At 40.1% G+C, this 20929-nt stretch overlaps 2 protein-coding genes and 1 long non-coding RNA gene across 3 annotated transcripts in view; 1 reads left to right on the forward strand and 2 right to left on the reverse strand.

Moving 5' to 3' along the window:
- Positions 1–1291: 1291 nt before the first annotated feature.
- On the forward strand, positions 1292–14485 carry wdr43 (WD repeat domain 43). Its single transcript, XM_007575586.1, has 18 exons — positions 1292–1541; positions 3013–3147; positions 3409–3530; positions 5133–5253; positions 5371–5489; positions 6777–6879; positions 6967–7031; positions 7358–7517; positions 8037–8123; positions 8236–8361; positions 8442–8591; positions 8702–8788; positions 8876–8907; positions 9002–9065; positions 9153–9266; positions 10192–10261; positions 13578–13636; positions 13736–14485. Exons 1-18 carry the CDS (start codon positions 1335–1337, stop codon positions 13865–13867), a joined length of 1953 nt encoding a protein of 650 aa, XP_007575648.1. The 5' UTR covers positions 1292–1334; the 3' UTR covers positions 13868–14485.
- Positions 10272–20929, reverse strand: part of LOC103155414 (excitatory amino acid transporter 3-like) — a 17009-nt gene continuing 6351 nt past the window's right edge. The window contains exons 12-13 of the mRNA XM_016662431.1: positions 16015–16021; positions 10272–10797 (exon numbers count right to left, since the gene is read on the reverse strand). Coding sequence (XP_016517917.1) covers positions 10724–10797; positions 16015–16021 — 81 coding nt within the window. The 3' untranslated portion in view covers positions 10272–10723. The remainder of the gene's footprint in view (positions 10798–16014; positions 16022–20929) is intronic.
- LOC107833369 (uncharacterized) lies at positions 12393–13571 on the reverse strand. The gene is made up of 2 exons (XR_001659107.1): positions 12997–13571; positions 12393–12562 (listed from the first exon to the last, which is right to left on the reverse strand). It is a non-coding gene; the product is annotated as an uncharacterized LOC107833369 (long non-coding RNA).

Below are 20929 nucleotides of genomic sequence, written 5' to 3' on the forward strand. Positions count from 1 at the left end.
GTCACCGCCATATTTTGGCATTTTGAATTGATAAGTTATGTTCCAAGTGTTTTCTACAAAACTGTTGGACTCTGTCTGTTGTGATAGGATGACATCAGCAGCGCAAGTCTCTTATTTTAAGTTAGGCAGTAAATAAAGAAAGTAATAGAGCATGTGTGCCAAAACCTACTCCTGTAACGATTTATTTTAGGTGCAGTTACAACTTTTGTAAGTATGCAAAAACGTATACCCTGTTATAACACATACACTAAGTATACAGAATACACTAAGTATTCTGATTAGGAAAAGTGTTTGTTCAACCAGAATTTATTTTGTAATTGTGCCATTTTTTTCGTGTTAATTTTCATTTTATTCTTTAAAATACCAGAATTTGCGCTTAAATTAATTTTTTTTTTCTGTATGATGACATTACTTTTGAATATTAGATTAATTAGTGCCAGAGAATCCTTTAAAAATATTATTTTACTTCTTGGACAGCTGAGTTAAAATATGTTAAAGTAATTCTTATTCGTTTACAATTGTGAGTACACTCGGTCCACCCACCGCTATCAATTCCTGACAGAGCAATTCCTGACAGAGCTGCAATTTAGTCAATTTCTTTGATACTGAGATCAGGGCTTTACTGTAAAACACTAGCTGTGTCGCTTAGCCATTTTGGAAATAGTTGGCAAATGATTGGAGTCATTGTCTGTTTGGAAGTCTTCTTTCTGATATCCTGAGATTTTAATGTCAGTTTCCCTATTTTTACCACTAAATACAGCAACAGTCATTTGGCAAAAATGTTTCAGTTTTAGTTTGACCAGACAAGCCAGGACATGTCCTCAAAAATGCAAATCTTTTCTCAGTTCAGATGTTACATGCTCTTCAATATGTTTAGACACCTCCAAGCTCAACTCTTTGTTACTGACTCTTCATTACTGCAAAGACATTGATGTAAATGATACAACTTATGGGAATTTAAGGTTAATTTAGAGTCTGCCCTTGTTGAAAGCTGTTTATTTATTATACTTGTAGTGGGGCGTTTTTATTTGTTTTTATGTGAGCAAAATGTGAAAATGTCCAACGTAATTCTGTTGTGTATTGTTTCTTTAAAGTAGCGTTGAACGATAATAAAATAAATTTTAAATATTCAGTCTCGAATGCCACTAACAATATGGCGGACGTGTTCACGTCTCATTTCCTATGTGGGTTGAACTCCTGTGGGTTGAACGCTGTTTGTTGTCGAGCAGCAGCCAATGAGAAGTAGGAACCCGTGATGCGTTAGTGCGCATGTCCTGTGACTGTCACACGTGGTTTGTGTAAGCACGTAGCAGACCCAAATTAGCGCTGCAGAAATGGCGGCGGACGGTCTTAGCATCTCGCTGAACCTCCCGTGCGTTTTTTCACCCAAATCGCGACAGTACTTAGCCGTGTGTGCCCAGGATGGCAGACTTCGGGTCTGGAACACGGACAGTAAAACCCTTCACCAAGAATATGTGCCTTCAGCCCATTTAAGCGCCACCTGTACGTGCGTAGCTTGGGGACCATGCCGGACAGTGAAGGTAGGAGAGCTCGCTGTTAGCTGCTGCAGCTAGGCAGGCCTAAGATACTTAAATTGGTGTTTTACTTCACCCCAAACCATGAAGTAAGTGACTTGTTGTTTAGATAAAGCGAATACAAAGATGGAGAGTTGACATCGGTGTTACTCCAGACAGTTTATATGTCATAGCTGGAGCAAGGGTGCTTCCAACTCGACTAGCTGCGCAAACGCACATGTTACTCCACATGGTAGTCACAAAAAACATGGACATCGTCTTGTGGTACAATTTTACAGTTTAACCTGCTTCTAAAAGATAACAGGCTTCTTTTTATTATTCAATACTTAGTTTTCATGTTGTTGTTAATGATATAAAATCGTTATTAGAGTCAGCATGAGGTGTTTATGAAGTGCGTCGAGCGCTTTCAAATGGCATACAGTAAAGTTTTGAAGCTTAATAATGTCAACTAATTGACATTAAGTTTATCTGTCGCAAATAATGCCTTGGATAAGATGAGATGGAAGTAGAGGATCAGGAAAGTTTAAGGAAGACTTTCCAAAACCTCTATGATGCGTGTAAATTTAGGATGCTTAAATCGATCCTAAATCATAAATGATAGAAGATAGATATATTGATTGTGTAAATGATTGTAGAAATTTGTCGGTATCTATCTGCATTTTGTGCCCACTTGTTGCCTTATCCAGTAGAGAAACCACCATAAGCCTGGTTTTAATAATTGCCAATTTATTCCTGTATGGTTGATGATGAATTATTGAGAAAAATATTTAAATCTCACAGAATAACTTGGATTTTATATTACACCCTGTTTCGATTCTTTGCGGTTCTGATCTCAGTTGATGCCGGTTAACTCTGATGAAGTAACAGACTTTTGACCCTGGGGTAAATCACAAAAAAAAAAAAAAAAAAAATCAGAGGAGCTGCCTAGAATTAAATCGGATCAATCAGGGTAACATTACATGTTCTTACAATAGATTGAAGTAAATTACTTCTAATCCTCATTGTGGGTAAAAATAGATACAGGGTTGCTGTAAAACATCTCTTATCAAATAAAATGATGAAGAGGTGAAATTGGCAGTAGCCAAAGACTTTTTCTGGATATAATGTGGCTTGAGTTATGCAATAAGCAAAAGGAGATTGTTGAAACTTCCTAGTTTTGAATGAAAATCATCCAGAACTTTAAGTAGATTGTATATTTTTTTTTACATTTAAATTCCGTATCAAAAGAAAGATTCTGAAATGTGTGTGTGAAGTACTAGATTGACCAAAGTGATAACATGAATACAAAGAAAATTTGCTCCAGTATGCCGACTGACTTCTTCTTGGTCAGGTGTGTTTTGTAATGTAAAATATAAGTGAACATTTGGTTTTTATTTTTTTGTCTCTTTGTTGGTGCAAAAATAAATGACTTGATAATTCAAATACAAGTCGCTGTGATTTGGAGACAATCTATTTATTGTTGCACATCTGCTTCTAGGAGGGGCCTCAGAGAAAGAGGAGGAAATCAGAGGCAGCCCAGGTGGAGGAGAAGGCTGACCTGTTGGCTATGGGCACAGCAGCTGGAACTGTCCTCATCTACAGTACAGCGAAGGGATCCCTGCACTGCACTCTGGTAAACACAGGAATCATTCTGTACTACAATGTTGGCCGAAACTGTAATTCTGACGTTGCAGAATTCTCCACTGACAGCTCACATGTTTACTGTAGAAAACAGCAATGTTTAAAACGACACATGCAGGAGAAATTTTTCCAGACGAGGTGATTGTGAGCTCAGCTTCTGTTTCTGTGCAGACTGTTTGAATTGTCTGCAGTGGTTTGAGCATCCTCTAAAATATTTTTCTGACTTTAAACCCTTCATGCTTTTCCCTGGTAGGACGGAGGTCACAGCGGAGGAGTGAACTGTGTCCACTGGCATCCGGAAGACGGCTTGTTATACAGCGGCTCAGACGACACAAACATCGTGGAGTGGGACCTGCAGACCGGGAAGACACGGAGGTCAGTGGCTGCTTCTCCTTTCGAGATGCAGTGCCTTCAGAGTGGAGATGGTGGGAGAGGAGAGCTGACTCAGCAGAAGAGATTTAGTTGGAGAATATTCTGTTGATATGTTATTATATGTAATGTGTTACAAAATAAGCTTTGTTAAGGAATTGCTCCACTCATGGTAGCAGCAGCATGTTGAAGTAGCTCTGTTATGTTAGTTCTATCTGTAGACTGTTTTTTTTTAAGTCATTGCATGTTTGGGTAATTGTTCCCTCTGATTTTGGATCCCGTGCAGCTGGACGGATTTTTGCTCGTACATTGTTACTTTCAGACATGAAAAGTAACGACGACTGTGGAAACTGTGTGGTGTTTTTGCAACCGGGAGCATCTGATTAGCATCTCAGAAGCTCAAATAATGGCTGACCTACAGCCCCAAATCCAACCGGAGTTGAAAAGGAGGCTTCATAGATGCAGAGCAAAGAGAGGAGGAGGAAATTCAGACCGTCTCTTCCATCGATCATCATGACCAAGGATCACATCCCTGAATAAACCGCGTCACTCTGCTCGGCTTTCTAACCATACAGCCAGACAGAGATTTAAAGAGAAGAAGCAAAAGCAAATGAGCTGGATTATCTGTGCTTGCAACAACTCATGGTGACATCCTGAACATGTTAATGTGGAATATTATATCGACTGCCTGGAAATTGAGCTGTTACCATGTCATAACAGGCATGAGACTGTCGTATACCAACTGTCTTCAGTCAGAGGCCTCCCTGATTTTTTTGTAACACTGACTGCTACTGGATATTCTTCCTGCCCACAACATCAACATCCACAGTGACTGTCTTAAGACGCTTGGATGATACAAGTTATAATGATATTTGATTTAAATTTGGGATAAAGTATTTCTGAATTGAATTGTTATTGAGTACTATTTGTTTTTTTTCTGTATGCTACCTCAGCTCAAAATCTGTCCCTTCCAGCATTTGGACTCTGTTCAATGTAACATTAAAAAAAAAAGAACGTTTTGTTCCTGAAGCACGTTGGTGGATAAATCATTATGAAAGTATAATTTAACTGCAGGAACCAGGATAGGAATCGTTCACCGCTCCCTCCATTTCCTCTGCATCTACCAAGTTAAACCCACATAACTATAAAGGTCATTTACAGACATTTGTGGAGAAAAAGAGTGTGTAAAGTTTTGGGATTTAAAGCTACTTATTTTGTGAGGCACAAATAAAATCACCCACCCAGAAAAGTACCAAAAATAGGCAGCCGCTCACGATTAATGTTTCCCGTCTCATGCTTTACTTGTACGGGCAAAATCCTTACAGTTGCACTTCTCCACGATGGAGTAAGTTTTAAGTTGCTACTGCAACAGAATAGCTAGAAGGACACTGGTTGTTCTCTTTAGAGTTATTTTCTGCTTCTAATTTGAGCAAAGAAAATGTAATGAGTGCAGATGTCTTCTGATTTTTTTTCTCCTTTTTTGAGGTAAAAATCAAGTGGAAAGTCAAAACTGCGTCTTAAACGCTTGGATCAAAACTCACTCCCTGTGATAACTCCACCTCATTAATAAATCTCCTCCCTGTTTTTTCCCCTCCCCCATCCAAACAGTAAGTGGAAAGCAGACCGAGCAGCAGTGACCAGTTTATGCGTGAGCCCCGATGGGAAACTTCTGCTCTCGGCCGGGCACGTGATCAAAATGTGGGATTTAGAGACAAAGGAGGTCTACAGGGTGAGTCTTCTCATTCTAAAGGTTTTATTTTATCTGTAAAATCTGTGCCGGAGCCCAGTGAGTATAACACGGTCCTGTCTTTCTGATGAGTTCTGCGGTGGGTTCTTCTCTTGGCAGAAATTCACAGGCCACTCCACGGCTGTGACGACCTTGCGATTTGCCACCACGCGGCCTCCCGACAGCAACGGCCTTTACTTCCTGTCAGGAGCAGCACACGATCGACTGCTCAGTGTTTGGTGAGTTAATGAGAACCTTGAATGCTTGAATTTGGGTTATGTTGGTAGATGTTCAGTAAATTTCAGGCTCTAGCCTGGCCCGCTGGGAAATTTGCCGTGAGTTAGACTGTGCTAAATCTGCCACAGTGTAGTCCATGATGTTGGGAAGTATTTTGCTTTTCGCCATAAGGCGACGTCAGAATAACAAACCGAGTTTCAAACATTATGTTTAGGAATCCATACCTAGCTACATTAAACCCTCATCCATACCATCTTACCGAACTTCATTACAATTTGCTCACTGGATGTGACAATCTAGCCACACCACGGCTATCTCACAATAACTTTAAAATGTTAAGGAGAAACTAGATCAATCTCACAAGGCAATTGGTTGCTGAGTCTGGCAAAATATAGACTCTGAGCACAAAGCAGTGATAGTGGGAAACAATTGTTCCTCTTTTAAAAAAAAAAAAAATTACTGCTTGGAGGGGTAACAGGTTGTGTATTTGTATCAAACGGTGAAAGTCGCATGTGACCTCTCTGAACCAGAAGAGGATGCCGACAAGCTTTCACGTAGCTTATCTGTAACTGTCGCTACGGCTAATGAGTGGATGAAGCTAACATCTGAAGCTCTCCACACCAAAGCAATGCAATATTGATGTTGCGAACACTTACACAGTCTTATAAATTAACAAAATAGTGAGAAATGTCTGTGCTGGTTTGTGCAGGTATAATTTTCAAGGTATTAAATGCTTTAGGTGTCATGCTTAAGCTCAACCACTTGCCTTCATATTATCTGATTCAGAAGAAATACGTGGATTTTGTTCTGTTGGTGCTGTGACCTTTACTCTGTCTTTCATTTATGGTATAGTAAATTTGTCAGCACACAAATTCTGCCCTGCTTGCTGTACATGACCCATTTTATCTTGTCTTTAGAAGTTTGCTTTATGTTTTAAAGAAGCAGATAGAAACTCAACGATCCCATTCGTTTCCATGTTCAGTTTTAATGTGGATGTATGGAATCGTGACCCTAAAAACTGATGTGTGTTCCTTTAGACTCCTGTTTTTAACCAGTAACAGCAGAGATCACATCAGCGAGCATGAAGTGGAACGTCTGGGTACAAAGCCCAGTTCCTGTGAAATGTGACCCGGCCTGGGAATCTTTTAAAAGTCAAAGCGTGAAACATTCATCGAAAGGCTTTTGTCACCTCGTGTTTAATAGGATCAATCTGGATATCACAGGCCGGCATGTTTTGACAAACAGCTGAATTGATAAATTGCTTCTGGCCGTGTGTGTCTGATGTCCAGGCAAGTACGAGAAGACGGCAAGGACAAAAACTCTGTGGTTTCTTTCACTTTGACGGATGAACCCCAACACGTCGACCTCATCACATCCAGCAGCAAGGAAGAGGTCGGAGCCTGGCGTAATGCGTCTGCAAGGAACATATCGTTGTGTTTTCTGTTCACTCCTGACTTGCATGTTTTTTGTTTCCTGCAGGCTGTGAGGCTGGCAGTAGTGTGTAAGGACGGACAGCTGCATCTGTTTGAACACTTTTTAAATGGGTAAGCCCCGTTTCATCCTTTCAATGGTGGGAAAACCTGAAACTGGTCAGAAGAAACATCTTGGTTCATATTAAATCTTACGTGCAAAAAAACTGGAATAATTTAAAGAGGCACATGTGAAAAGTGACTTAAAACTCAGTATATTTGTATCTGCTCAGGCATCATTATAAAACAAGCCTGCTTAACCCTACTTAATGTTACGCAGCTACATTGTTTAAGCTGACATTAAAAAACGTAAAGATGATTTCAAAGTGTTGGATTTATTCTCATTTAACCCCTGGGTTGTAGGAAATACTGCTCGATCTAACTTTCAAATGTCCACACAGGCCTTGTAAGAAGCCGCTGTCACCGTCGTGTTCGGTGCAGATGTCCGACACCAAGGATTCCCCTATGCCAATCCCGCTGCTGGCCGCTGCCCTCGGAGCCGATCCACGGTCGGTGCTGCTCGCATACGGCAACCATCTGCAGCCTGTGATGGAGAACGCGGTAAGCGGGTGTTTTTATCCGTCACAATTAAATGAAGTTTTTAATTGATTTTGGTAATGTGGCTGCAGTTAATTTGTGAACTGTGGTTCAAATCCAGATGGCAATAAACCTTTGCCCCTGGAAGATGTAAATAAATGCTGGCTATTAGACGGTTTTTTTTTTTTAATAAAACATTTTTTGTAAATTTGTTTATTTTGTTGTTTTGTGCATTTTACTTGTATTCCTTCTGGGCACATTGTTCAGAGAATAAAACATTTGAATGAAATTCAAAAACCATCTACCCATTTTTTTCCACTTATCCAGAGTCTTGTCATCTTTTTTTTTGTTGAAGTTCACAGACCAAACCTTTGCAAAGAAATGTTGTGATGACCAGGATTCACTCACATGAAACTAAAACTGTTCCATCTGTTTTGTAACTCCACTTTTTGTCTTTTTAGTTGCAGATCTTCATTTTGACGCTATTATTTCACAGAAAAGAAGTGGAAAATCTTCTTAATGCATGTGTTTCCACCTGCACAGGAGATCAACACGGCAGAGAGACATGTCTGTCTGACTCGAGACATTAAGACCAACCTGTCCCTTTCTATGGAGACCACCGTCTCTAAGGTAACCAGGCCTTATTTTTCTTCTCCTGTTTTCGACTTGAGGTAGAGAAAACTTTTCAGCAGGTTATTGTTTCCAGATTCATAATCTGCTCAACTAAATCCAACTTGTCCAGGTGAAAACTCCAATCGTCAACGCCAAGAGCAAAGTTTTGATTCCGGGGCTGCCTGGTCACAAAGCTCCTGTAGTGTCGGCTCCACAGGGAACAGAAAAGAGGAAAAAAGACGCAGGCAACAAAGAGGTAGGATCGTCACCACAGAGCACGTTAACGAGGAGACGTCCCTGCTTGGATTCACTGCATCCATGCACGTTTGTTTGCAGATGTCCATAGCGGAGCAGCTTGGTGAAATAAACCTCGACGCATCTTCCAGCCAGAAAGGAGCTCCTAAAGCGGCGGCCTCGCTGCAGACGGACAACTATGCGGTCCTGCTGATGCAGGGCTTGGAGAGCAAGGACGCCAACATCCTAAATGTACGTTCCCAAACGTTTTCAACATGCTCATTAGCAATTAAACATCAATCATAGAGTACAAGGCTCAGTTAAGTAAAACAATACTTCTTTTTTTTTTTTTTCTCTTGCAGAAAGTTTTCCAGACCCGTAAAGAGGTGGAAATAAAAAAGACAGTCGCCCGATTACCGCTGCCTGCTGTCATACCATTGGTTGAAGAGGTGAGAGCCGCTAAGCTTCATTTGAACTCTAGAGACACAAACCCGCATCCCAGTAGCAGCAGTTACTCAATCCTCTGTCTTTCACAGCTAACGACGAGGCTCCAGGGAAATCCTTTAGTGTAAGTTCAAGACATTTTCTCTGCAGCCTTTTCCCATTCATGACAAAGTCAAGGTCCTGTTATTTGACATAAAGCCTGCTGTTCCTTCCTGCAGGGCGTGTATGATGGTACGGTGGCTCAAGGCGGTCCTGATGCACCACACATCATACCTGGCGTCCGTAAGTCCATCTTATCATCCTCCTCCTCTTCTTGACGTCTAAAGCCAGCAGCCGTTAACACGTCGCTTTTTCTGCCCTCTGACGCAGCTGCCGGACCTGGTTACCCAGCTGGGCGTCCTGTATCACATGATCGAGAGCAGAGTGAAGATGTTCCACAAACTGACAAAACTGCACGGGAAGCTGCATCTCCTAACAACCCAGGTAAGGGGAATCTTTATTCCCTCTAAAGTACTTTGTTTTTACATCTGAATCCTCGAAGAAAAGCATTTGGTTGCTTTCAGGGATACTTGAAACATACAGAAAATGTACAATCAGCCAATCTGTGAGCTTTTCAAAGAAACTGTCTTTTTTTTATATTTTTGTTTTTTTTTTATTATTATTATTTATTAACCAAACTGTGCAGAAACATACAGCAACTACAGCAGAACATTTGTGTTTAGTTCTATGATTTAGTAATATTCCTAGATTTAAAAAAAAAAATGTATTTATGTTTCTGATGGTTACATCACTGAGTGACATTAATTAGCTCTGCTAATCATGAATTATTCTTTCCCTTGCCGTTTGGTTGATTGAGATCAAGAAGTCGAGAATCCAGGTCCTCCTCAATTTGCCCTTTTGACTCCAATACCCAGAAGAGAGCTTTTGATTTTGATTCATAAAAGAAATTGTTGAATTTTGCCTGTCCTTCACTTGTACCAAGCATGTCAAAACCAATATTTTAAATCAATGAATTTCTCAGTTTTTCTTTAATGGATGTTTTTTTTTAAAATGTCTCCTCCGAGGTCTAAATTGCAGCTCCATCCGTGCATCAAGCTGTTTTTTTTCTGTGACGAATAGACAGTAAAAAATTAGAGCGGATAAACCAATTAACTTATCAATTTATACTTCTGTTTTTATATTTTGATAGTTATTTGTTTGCAATTAATAAAATGGGCTTAAATGTGAGTTTGATGGACTTACACTCATATGTAGTTCGTCCCATATTTTTCCTAACGGGAATCAGAAAATATAATCATGGTGTTTGTTGTGCATCGGAATGACTTTGCAAACTGAGACCGTCTGTTTCCTGCCCCTGTCAGTTTCTGAAATTGCTTCTCAGTAATGTCTTCTCTCACTTGTCCACTAGGTGGCAGCAAACGACAGCAGAAACCCTGTGTCAGATGTCGACTATACAGCTAAACTGGTGTATGAGGAAGGTTAGTGTGAAATCCACGTGTGTTTCTCAGCTGTCTTCCTTTCGTGCCTTTCTTTCTGAACATTTCTCGCTCATCAACGCCTCCTTTCTGTAACTCGGAGGACTCAAATGGAAACTTTACGTCAGGTGTAGTTCATCTGTTTTATTTATTTTTGCTGACCTTTCATCATCCCATAGTTGACTCAAAGGCCCTTAGACTCGTCCGTCGTTCAGCCGCCGTCGGCACGCAAACGCAATTCTTGTTGCCTGGCAACCCAGCCGTCCATGTTGAGCAGATCGTCTCCTTTGAGTGGAGCAACAAGTCTGCGCTCTGTTGGCTCTCCTTTCTCATTACCGTACCGTAGGAAGTGCTTTATTGAGCCACGTGGCAGGAGAAAACGAGCTTTGCTGAAATAATTAACCTGAGCCTAGAGTTCCTCTCCCCCCCTACGCCTCACACCGCCGGGATTTTAACAAAAAACTGCTAATGAAAGAAGCTGATGAGCAGGAAGAGGAAGTTTCTTTCCCCTGTGTACCAGTGCTGTATGACTGCTGCTGCTGCTGCACTGGGTTTCTTATGAGTTCAGCATCGGCGCCTGACAGGAAGCTTCGAGCCTTCCTGAGTGCTGAATCACTCGGTGAACTCAGCCACTGTGGTTAAAATCCCCTCTAACTGAATTAATGATAAAAAAAAATCTGATTATCATGTAGATACAATTGCTACATTTAAAAAATAACCTCATTGTGAGATTAAATATCCAACTATTTGTGAAGTTCAAAAAAATTAATTCATTCATTCACTTGACTGTAGTTGGGTTCTTCATTTTACTGTAATCGTATAATGTAACGGCTGTTAATAAAAAAAGGTCCCAAAACAATTTCCTCAAATATTAAATTTGAAGCCAAAAATCTGATTCCTGAAGGGTTATAATGCTGTTTTAGTTTGATTATTTTTTCTATATCAAAGTTCCAAAGGAAATAGACTCAAACAGCCTTGATTCACTTGTGGTGTTGCTCATAAATTTAAACCGATCTGTTTGAAGTCTAAAGATTATAATCCCATAAATAGAGACAACTTTCTGTACTGTGTACTATCTATCTAGTAACATTGTTTCCTTTCTGCAAGCTAAAAATCTGTGTAAAGGTTCTGGTGGATCAGTGGCTTCAGCCTGATACACATCAGTCTGTATCAGATTAGATTTATCACAAATTTGACTCTTTAATAAGTCAGATTATTAAGTTATTATTATAAGTCAGATCTCAGTCTGACTTTAAATACTTTCCCACATTTCCTTAAGTTTGTACAAACTTTAGTCAGAGCCATTTATTGATTCCTCTAATTAAAGCTGCTTCATGATAACCCCATGGTTCAATTTAAGGACGGCCTTCAGAGTCATGAAAGAGAGATAAAAAGAGCAACGTCTGGGATATAAGCGTCTTCCTGCCTTGGATAATTATAGAAAATAAAACTAGAACAGGGGAATCTTTAGATTATATTCTCTATCCTGTTGTCTGCATTGTAAATGTCTGAAGGTTTTAAAACAGACTTTATAGAGTCTGTACACTGACTTTATAGAGATCCTTATAGGTGCCTTATTATCAACTCTTTCCTTATTGGGATATAAATTCATCCAGAACTGTTTCTTTGCTGAGTTACTACACAAGTAACAGGAAGGATTTTACTTTTGCTTTTTACCCCAAGCTGATTTTTTTTTCTTTGTGTGTTGCTCTCATCCATCAGCTTGTGTCTCTTCAACTTCTTTCAGTCGGCTCATGTCAGTAATCTGCTCAGCTGTCAGTCCATTTGTGAAGCTCTGTCCTTCCAGCCAGCAGTCCTCTCGTTTGGTCGTTCATCAAAGAGTCTGTCCATGTGTTTGTTCAGCCAACAGTCTGCTGGTCCGTTGATTCAGTTCTCCAGTAGAGTAGGCATCCAACTGGCCCTCAGTCCTTTGGGTCATCCCATTGGCCACTAATCTGGGGTGCATTAGTCAGTTCTGCTGTACTTTGGGTCAGCTGTCCTTCCAATTCCTAATTCATCTGTCTACTCTGTCATCCATCGGGCCAACAGTCCTCCCTCTCTCCTGAAGGTTTTGTTTTCATTGATTCAGCTATCTGTCCTTTTCAGTCTTTTACTCATGTGTTGTTGTTTTTTGTTTTTTTTTTGATGCCCTGATGTGACATCTGTCTGTCCGTTCAGCCAGAAAATTAAATATGGTCACTTGTTGTAGGTTTTGTATTTATTTAAAGGCTGAGGGCACTTATTTACATCAGCTGTAAATTTGCAGGAAGTCTGTATTGGTTTAAACCAGGGGTCTTTAGAGCCCTTTTCCTGCAACTTTTGGATTGCATCACTGCTTCAACACACCTGAATCAAAAGTCTGAATTACCTCCTTGGCATGTCAAAAATTTTTTGCAAAGACCCGGTCACTAACTATTTATTCGATTCAGGTGTATTAGAGAATGGATGCATTCAAAAGTTGTAGCCCAGCAGGGTTTCTCTCAGAAAACCTGCTAGTCCCGATGGCAGCGGTGCTAAGGCAGTCCACAATGTGTCTGTCTTTAAAATATTTAAAAAGTTACAAAAAAAATTGAGGCGCACAAGCTCAGTTTATACAAACGTAGTTTAATCGACCTTTACTGGCCCTGTTACCGGTGCATAAAAAAACCCTACTTAAAATAAACAAAACTTAGCCTGGCGGTGGGCAACTAAAGCCTGGTGGCCCGCCAGACTTGTAATACGCTGAACCCTGTTTAAACCAGACTGGTGTTTTAAACAAAAGGGCCAAAAATAATTCTGATATTTCAGTCTGGAAAAGTGTTTAAGTTTAAGAGTCTATTTATTTTTGTAATTCAGTTACTTCAAAACAAAAAGCCAGAGTACATATTCTTGTTTTTTTGTTTTTTTTGGTGGGGGGGGATTAGTCACATAATTCAGACAGTTTGTTCTTGATTTTTGTGTCACCTTTCTTTTCTTTATGGGCTGATACTGTTCTGTATTCTCACTACTATACAGTAGCAGAGTCATAACGGAGTGCATTTAAATCCCATGTAGTCATAGTTTCCCGTTTCTTCAGTAATGATAATGGCCACCTCCTTCTTACAGTCTTGTGCCTGTATTTGTTGGGACCTAAAGCTGCAGAATATTCAGCAGCATCTGTGCGTTGGCATCAAACAACAGCGTACTATCATTACAAAATGGCCCATCCACATTGAAATGCAAATCTAAAAGCTAACACTTTGAGCCTTTTTTTTTTTTTTCCTGAGGGACGGCTGGTTTCCAGACATTGAGGATGAAAGCCCTACAGCTCATTCACTTTCCCTTGTTTGCCCTTTTGCAGAGTCAGCTGACGAAGAGGAGGCCTCTGGTGACGAAGCTCTTCCCAGTGAAGACTCTGATGTAAGTTAAACTGACCCATCATAACACCTTTTTTTTTTTTCTATAATAGATTTTCAGATCATCCTTGAATTTTTATTATTTATTTTTTTTCTGTCTCAGCACTGGGAAGAAGAGGAAGCGATGCAGGAAGACGAAGGTGACGAAGAAGATGAGGATTCAGACAGCAGAACGGAGCCCAAAGCCAACGGAGACGAAGACATGGAGCACGAAAACGAGAGTGAAGAAGAATAAAAAGAAAACAATTTCAACGATCCATAAGGACATGAAAGAGTTTATATATGAACTGGCATTTTATTTTCAAACTTTTTGATTTTATTATCAGAAAAAAAAGAAAAAAAAAATAAGGGACACATTTCAGATAGGCCTTCCCCGCCTTCCCACGTCAGCTCGGCCGCCAACATCTCCGGCTTGTGGTTCTCACCGACTGAGCAGCGTTCAGTGAAACCACAACTGATGCAAATCCTCAACGGTTCTTCGCCAGCCTGCATCCCAGCTCCACACCCGCCATCGTAGAAAAGCTCGGCTGCCGCTCAGTTCGTCTTCTGCATTCCTAAATGTGTCCTTAATAAGTAAAGTATTAGAACATTGTTTGTTCATAGTAATATTGGTCTCTCTGACTGGTTTAATTTAACTCTCTGGAGCAAAACACATGCAAGCTGAGCAGCCGGAGTGGAGCTGGGATGGCGACTGGCCCCCGCCTGGTTGTCAAGGACACAGGAGGTGGGACTGCAGGGTGAGACCGTTCAGTCCCACACAGTGTAAATCTATATGTACAGTGAAGTGTTTGTACGAGCTCTTCCCTCTACACAAATCTTTGGAATTAAATGATCTTCTGTAAAGTCTCCTGAATGACATCTCTTTACTGTTGTTTTTTTTTTTTTTTTTTTAAAAGCGGTTTCTCTCCACTGCCTTCATCTTCAGCCCCCCCACCTGTGCAAAGCAGAGGGGACCAGCTTACTGAAACAAATCGGAACGTTTGTGCCGAGTCGAGCGGAAAAACGAGTTTTGACTTTACCGTCTGAGGTTGTGCGTGTGTTTCGGAGGTGTTGCAGAGAGGCTGGTGAAACGGCTCGAGGTCACAGTTCAGCAGATGATGATCCAGAAGTGGATGGTGTGGATGGTGTGTGTGATGCAGTCAAGCAAAAGGACCAGGAACGTCTGATAAAATAAAACTTCCTTCCTGGAATGTTCTGGATTTTATCGCCTTAACAATTCTTGGACTGTCTCCAGCAATAGTGTGATAGAAACATACGGCCCCGTTTTGCAAATGTCCAGTGTTTATAAAGAGGTGTTTTTTCTGTTTATTGTACATTTAGTGAGCAGGTTTTGATTCATGACCTTTCACGCCACACTGAATTGAGAAATTATATTTTTAAGTCAACATACTGAAATTTTCTTGCTTTGTTTTGTAGCAGCAATAACTCCCAGTCATCAGTCTCTATTACGATCAGTCTTGTTTGAATTTGAAGCTCTCTTTCATTAAAAACATGGCTTCAATTCGTAAAAATGTTGCTGCCTACCTGTTTCTGCTTGGCATTCTTCCAGTTCCACCAACACGCAATTTGAGATCTGGACTTCAATGAGATCTTTGCAGAACCTTTCTTCTTTTTCAGCCATGTTGTTGTAGATCTGTTGCTTTGATTTGAATCGTTGTAGTGATTGGTGAGTCTTGCACATTTATCCAACAAATGTCTGAGGACAAAACAAAATGGCTGGGTTTATACTGCAATTAAATCACACACAGGTGACCTGCTAGCTAGGAGACTTCTGGAGGCAATCATTATATGATTTTATTTAGGGACATTGGAGTAAAGGGGGCAGAGATGCTTTTTTTATTTATTTTTTTTACATTTTTATTTGTAGAACCTACTTTTTGTAGTTTCTTACCATAAACCCCCATTAAAATACAAGTTTATGGTTTTAATGTGATAAAATACAATATTGACAATATCCTCCATTATCTTCATGCTTTCACCATCTATCTGGGTTTCTTTATTTTAACTTTAGATAAATTAAAAATAACCCAGAGAGGGAATTTTAACGGAAGTAAAATTCAATGGAAAAAGTACACAAGATTAAAAAGGTCCAGATTTTAAAATGTCATTAAGAAAATAAACATTTCACCAAGTTATATTTGGCAATTGCTCATCTCTTCTACAATTCTATAGTCCATTTTAAGTTCCTTTTATTTTTTTTGGTTTATTTAAAGGTCGTTCCTTTCGTCTTTCGTGTTCGAGAGGCTGCGCTTAAGTAGAACTTATTTTTTTTCCCGTTTCATCATTATTTGCATTCTCAAGCACATTAAAGCCAGAGTCCACCCACAAACCCCTCACTGACCCCACTTAGGCCGTCCAAGGGCAGTCGCTTCACCACAGCACACGCGACAGCCGGATTAATTTGGCGTCGCGTTCACAGGCCAGTAGCTGCGGCTCCTGTGTCCTTTGGCCTCAGGGTCCCTTTAAGATAAGCAGAATCCGTCCGGTCTGTTCATTAAAGCTCCCCACAGAGTTGTCTTCTGGCCGTGCAATTGACACCACTTCGTAAGAGAGTGGATAATCCGGAGAGGAGGTGTTGGCTCATTAGCGGAGCGTTTGAGTTAAGTTCAGCTGAGGGCAGCGAGGAGAAAACAGTCTGTCCTTTCCCCAATGATTAGTGATGGCTGGCTAGTCGGAGCCTCCGGTGCCGGTGGTTAACCATTCATGGACTAAAATGTCATTGTTCCGCTGAAGCTTTAATTGTATGAATGAACACTAGGCTCTCTGCAACACTGAATAATGCATTTATGGGTGTGCTTTAAAAATGAATGGGATGCATAATTCACAAGCTACATTAGTTCAAACTTTTTAACAGTGCAGAAACACTTTGAGGCACATTGTTCCAGTGGTTCAGGCTGCAGGGAAGGCGCAGAAACAAACATCCCGACGGCGACACCGGGAAGACTCAGGCTTTTTAAATGTTGAGGGAGGAAGCATCCAGCAGTAGCGTAATGATGGCTAGCGAGTTGTTGATATGTAAAACTTAGTTCCATCTAAAACTGTCGTCTTCAAACAAAAACATCACCTATAACGCTCGGATAGCATGAGCTTTTCAAAGGAAGCAGTCATTTCAGGAAGGAATTGAAAGCAAAATGAGTGCATGAATTAATGAGGTTTTTTAATATCACTGCTGCATAATTAAAGCATAAGTAGATCCTATCAATGTGCGTCTCTTCATTAAACGAGACGTGGGTCTTTAAGGCGGAAAGTTTCAGCCCAGGTTCTCATGTGCAGAGCTTCCTCTGAAGAAAATGCTTTGAAAATGCCTTCAATTCGTTCCCATGCTCAGGCCGCTGAAGGCAGTGATTTTAACACTCAGGTTATCCTGAGACATTTTTAATGTCTCAAAATGATACGCAGTTGATAGATCACTTTTACCGCTCAGGATCACCAATGTATGTAATAATAATGTGTAGTAAATATGCCCACCGTGGTAATGTGGTTGACGCTGGTGGTTTCACATTTTCTCGTGGCTCCTTGTAAAAAGCCACAGCAGCCAGATAAACAGCTTTTCTTTGTGGTCTAACAGAAACATTTTGTGAAACAATGCTAATGAACAAGTAGGTACAAAAAAAAAAAAACTGTCTTCATAACCCTTGTTATATTTTTGTCTATATGAAGTGTACTTTTAAAAATCCTTTGGATTTGATTCCCAAAACATGGGTTTCCTACTCATTCCTGAGGGCCTGAAGGAAACCACAAATTGTGGTTCATGACCCACAGCAGGGACGCGACCCCTGTTTTAGGATCCACAAGTCTAAACAACAGACGAGGATCTGGAATTAAAATCTTGGTTTTGTTTGTATTTCATCTAACACGGACGCAGTTTTCCTTCCCTTATCTACTGAACTGTTGTTCTGCCACTTTGCTGTAGGAGGATTTACGTAATCTTTTTTTTTTCTTTTTCTTTTTTGCTCAGAATATTTTAGCAGGAGTTTATCGTTCTCAACTCTCAAGACGGCTGAGGTGCAACAGCTGTAAGTCCAGAAGGTTTGGAATTTTAGAAAAGCTAAAACAGCTCTTACATTTAACAAACTTTTAAGTATTTCATTAGGATCTTATTTGATAAAAAGTGCATAACTGACATTTTTGTTATTTGTTTTTTTTAAACAAATAAAAACCTGAAAGATTGATATTCTCAACTGGATTTAGGCGTGGACTTTGACTGGGCCATTCTAAAATATGAAGGTGTTTTAATCTGAAACATTCCGCTGCAGCTCTGACGTGAACATTATGTTTATGGTGAGGTGCAGTGGTCTGATTTTACCAAAGCATCTTTTAACAATGAAAGAGTTGAAAAGGCCGAGACTGACTCTCTCTCACCTGATAAGCGAATCTCTGCAGCTCCTCCAGAGTTGCTATGGATTTTATGGTCGCTTCCGTAGTCTGTCGATTTTGACAGACCCCCATGTCTTGTCTGCTGAATTTTCAAACCGATTGACACGTAGACGTAAACCTAATGCAACAGGACATCCTGTTAAACATTCACTGTAAAATCCCCCAAAAAATCAGACGACCTTCACCTCCAGTGTTTATAGTTGACAAATTGTAGACATTAGAGATATTCTTGCGTTACCATAAGCAACGAGTCCCAGGACTCTTATGCTGAAGTCCCACAGCACCTCTACAGGACACACCCTAGATGTCGTCTCTCCAGAGGCCCCCGGTGAATTTCTATAAGCCCTTCGGAGCCACGTCCGGTTTCAACGGAGCAGGCCACAGGAGACAGTGGGAGCAAGCTAATAGGAGAACATCAGTCCAGGAATAATAAACAGCCTCTTGAGAGCACTGACAAGTGGATGAAGCCAACTCGTGTCATTCCTCGTGCCCACAGAGAGTTATGTGAGAAAGAGCCGTCCACCTGAGAAATGTTTCTCATCAGACGCCTGAGGGCATTTTGACAGGAGCGTCTTACATATTTCATTACAAGTCTGACCAGTCAGAGCCAAATTCAGGAGCCCTAAACAGAAAGGCTGACAGTGTTTACTTTCTGTCTGACATGTGGACATCTCCTTGTTGTTTACACCACAGGCAGAGAAGGGGATATAATCTTTACTCGGTGTTATTTTTTTTATTTTTTGTTGTTGCCATTTTTAATGGTTCGACGTTATTTCTGTTTTGCTTTCCGTCTCAAAATGTTCGTTTCAACCTACAACGTCTCGAGGGCACAGAAATTACACTCCTACTCCAGCTGTCGCTACACTCTGGTTCAAACTGTCATTTATAGAAATATTATCCGATTTTAGAATAACAGGTCTAGAAACGGCATTCACTGCTTTCCTGGGCCGTGGTTTTCAGGCTTGTTGATGCTTTTTCATTTGGACTTTGGCTGCTTTCACACATTTTAGCGGCCCTTTTCTAGAGTTTGTTTTCTTTGTTTGTTTTGATTTATTCTGACCTGTGAATCATTGGGGTGTAAAAAAAAAATGGAGACAGGCCCTGGTTGCTTTCTTGAAGGATGTTCCTGAATCTGTCCCACTGTTATTTTGTTGACCACCTTGTCTCTCAGTCTGACAGTTTTCTTCTTGACATCAGAGTGCATCAGACCAGAGAGCTTGCAATTCGGGTTGTTGATCATGAAAGACCAAGACAAACATCATTTCGAAGAGCTCGGAACAATCTTCGATTCAGTTTTCATAGCTTCATACAGATTAAAAGAAGATGGTGACTTTCTCTTTACAAGCAAATGACAATCACTGACCTACAGCTGTGCATTTTTATTTCATAAACTGTGTGTGTGTGTGTGTGTGTGTATTAGCCATTATACCTTTTTTTTTTATCTTCACCGATATAAAACTCTAACATTCAGGCCAAACTAATAGGACTTAGCTGCGGCAGAGTTTTCCCAGACCTGATCTGTGAAAGTAACATGAAGGCATGGAGGTCTGTGTGTCCTCCCCCCCAATTCTGCAATGTCCATCATTTGATGGATTGCTATGCTACTTCTGATCCTGTAGGTGGAGCTGTTTGCCTGCAACAGATAAGTTTAAATCAGGGAGGCTGAAATTGCAGCCTGGGGCCATTTTCAGCTCTGGGAATTTTTATTTATTTTTTGGCCCCAAACTACAGTTTAAGACAGCTACAAATTAAGCCCACCAGCTCAGATGGTTGACACAGACTGACATTAAAAAAAAAAGAAAAAAAAAAAAAGAAAGAAATGCAAAAATAATTGAAGTCTTCTACAATGAATTTGTTGTTTTATTAAGCATGTTTTTTGGTTTTCATTTTATTTAATAGTAAATTTGACCACAAATAACCGGTGACTTTTCGTCAAAAGGGGACTTTGGTGCAAACAACACAGCAAGCATTTTTAAAACGGCCTCCCATGTCCCGTTAAAAGAGTTACTGGGCTAGAAAGAGAGAAAAGAATTGAAATCTTTTTTTTTTTGTTTGTTTGTTTGTTTCTTTTGATAAGGCAAATATACAAGGCCAAAACAAATATTCCAGTTGTACGATGATTTAGATTCCTTTTCTACAAAAAATCGTCCTAAAATATTATGTGCTTAATGTATTCATAAATAACTGAGTTGTTTAGTTTTTTTTTTTGTTTGTTTTTTTTAGTAAAAAGTATGTGATAATTATTGCCCATTTAGTGAGTGGACAAATGAATGAGACATTTAGACTTTTCACCAGAAACACACCCATCATGCAGCATCTTACACACTAATCTTACATGACCTTAGTTCCATAACATCTGATTGTCTATGTGTTTACGGATAAATTGCTCCTCGGAGAGATAGAGACTGTTGCAGTGTTTAATGGTGAATGGAGAAAATGAAAATCTTAAGGAAAAAAAAAAAAAGAACCAAGCCAGTAATCGAAGTGAGCTCAAAAATCCAGTTAGACTGATTGGCGTTTACGAGGCAGATGTGTAGGCGTTCCAGTGAGTTTGCACTTCTTCGTACTCTTCCACAGCAGCTTGCCAGTCTTGAGCCCTAAACAAACACAGCGCACGAGAAAGAAGGAGAAAACACTTTGTAATTCCAAACATGTCTCCTTATGCAACCGCATTAAAACCAAATCACTGGTGAACTTTGTGAGCCTGGAGTGTACGGTGTGTCTGTTCGTTTAACCCGCACCGAACTGATGCAACTTAAATACGGTGGTATGAGTCAAAAATTGGTAGATTTCTTTCCTAAAAATTGGTTATGGTGTTTCTGCTTTTTTGCCACACTTGAATCATTACGAAGGCTGATTATTTTATTTTGCTACAGGGGAAAAAAAAAAAAATCTGCTATGTAAGAGGGTTTTCGAGCGT

This window comes from Poecilia formosa, unplaced genomic scaffold (assembly GCF_000485575.1).
Source record: "Poecilia formosa unplaced genomic scaffold, Poecilia_formosa-5.1.2 Scaffold8, whole genome shotgun sequence".
NCBI lineage: Eukaryota > Metazoa > Chordata > Actinopteri > Cyprinodontiformes > Poeciliidae > Poecilia > Poecilia formosa.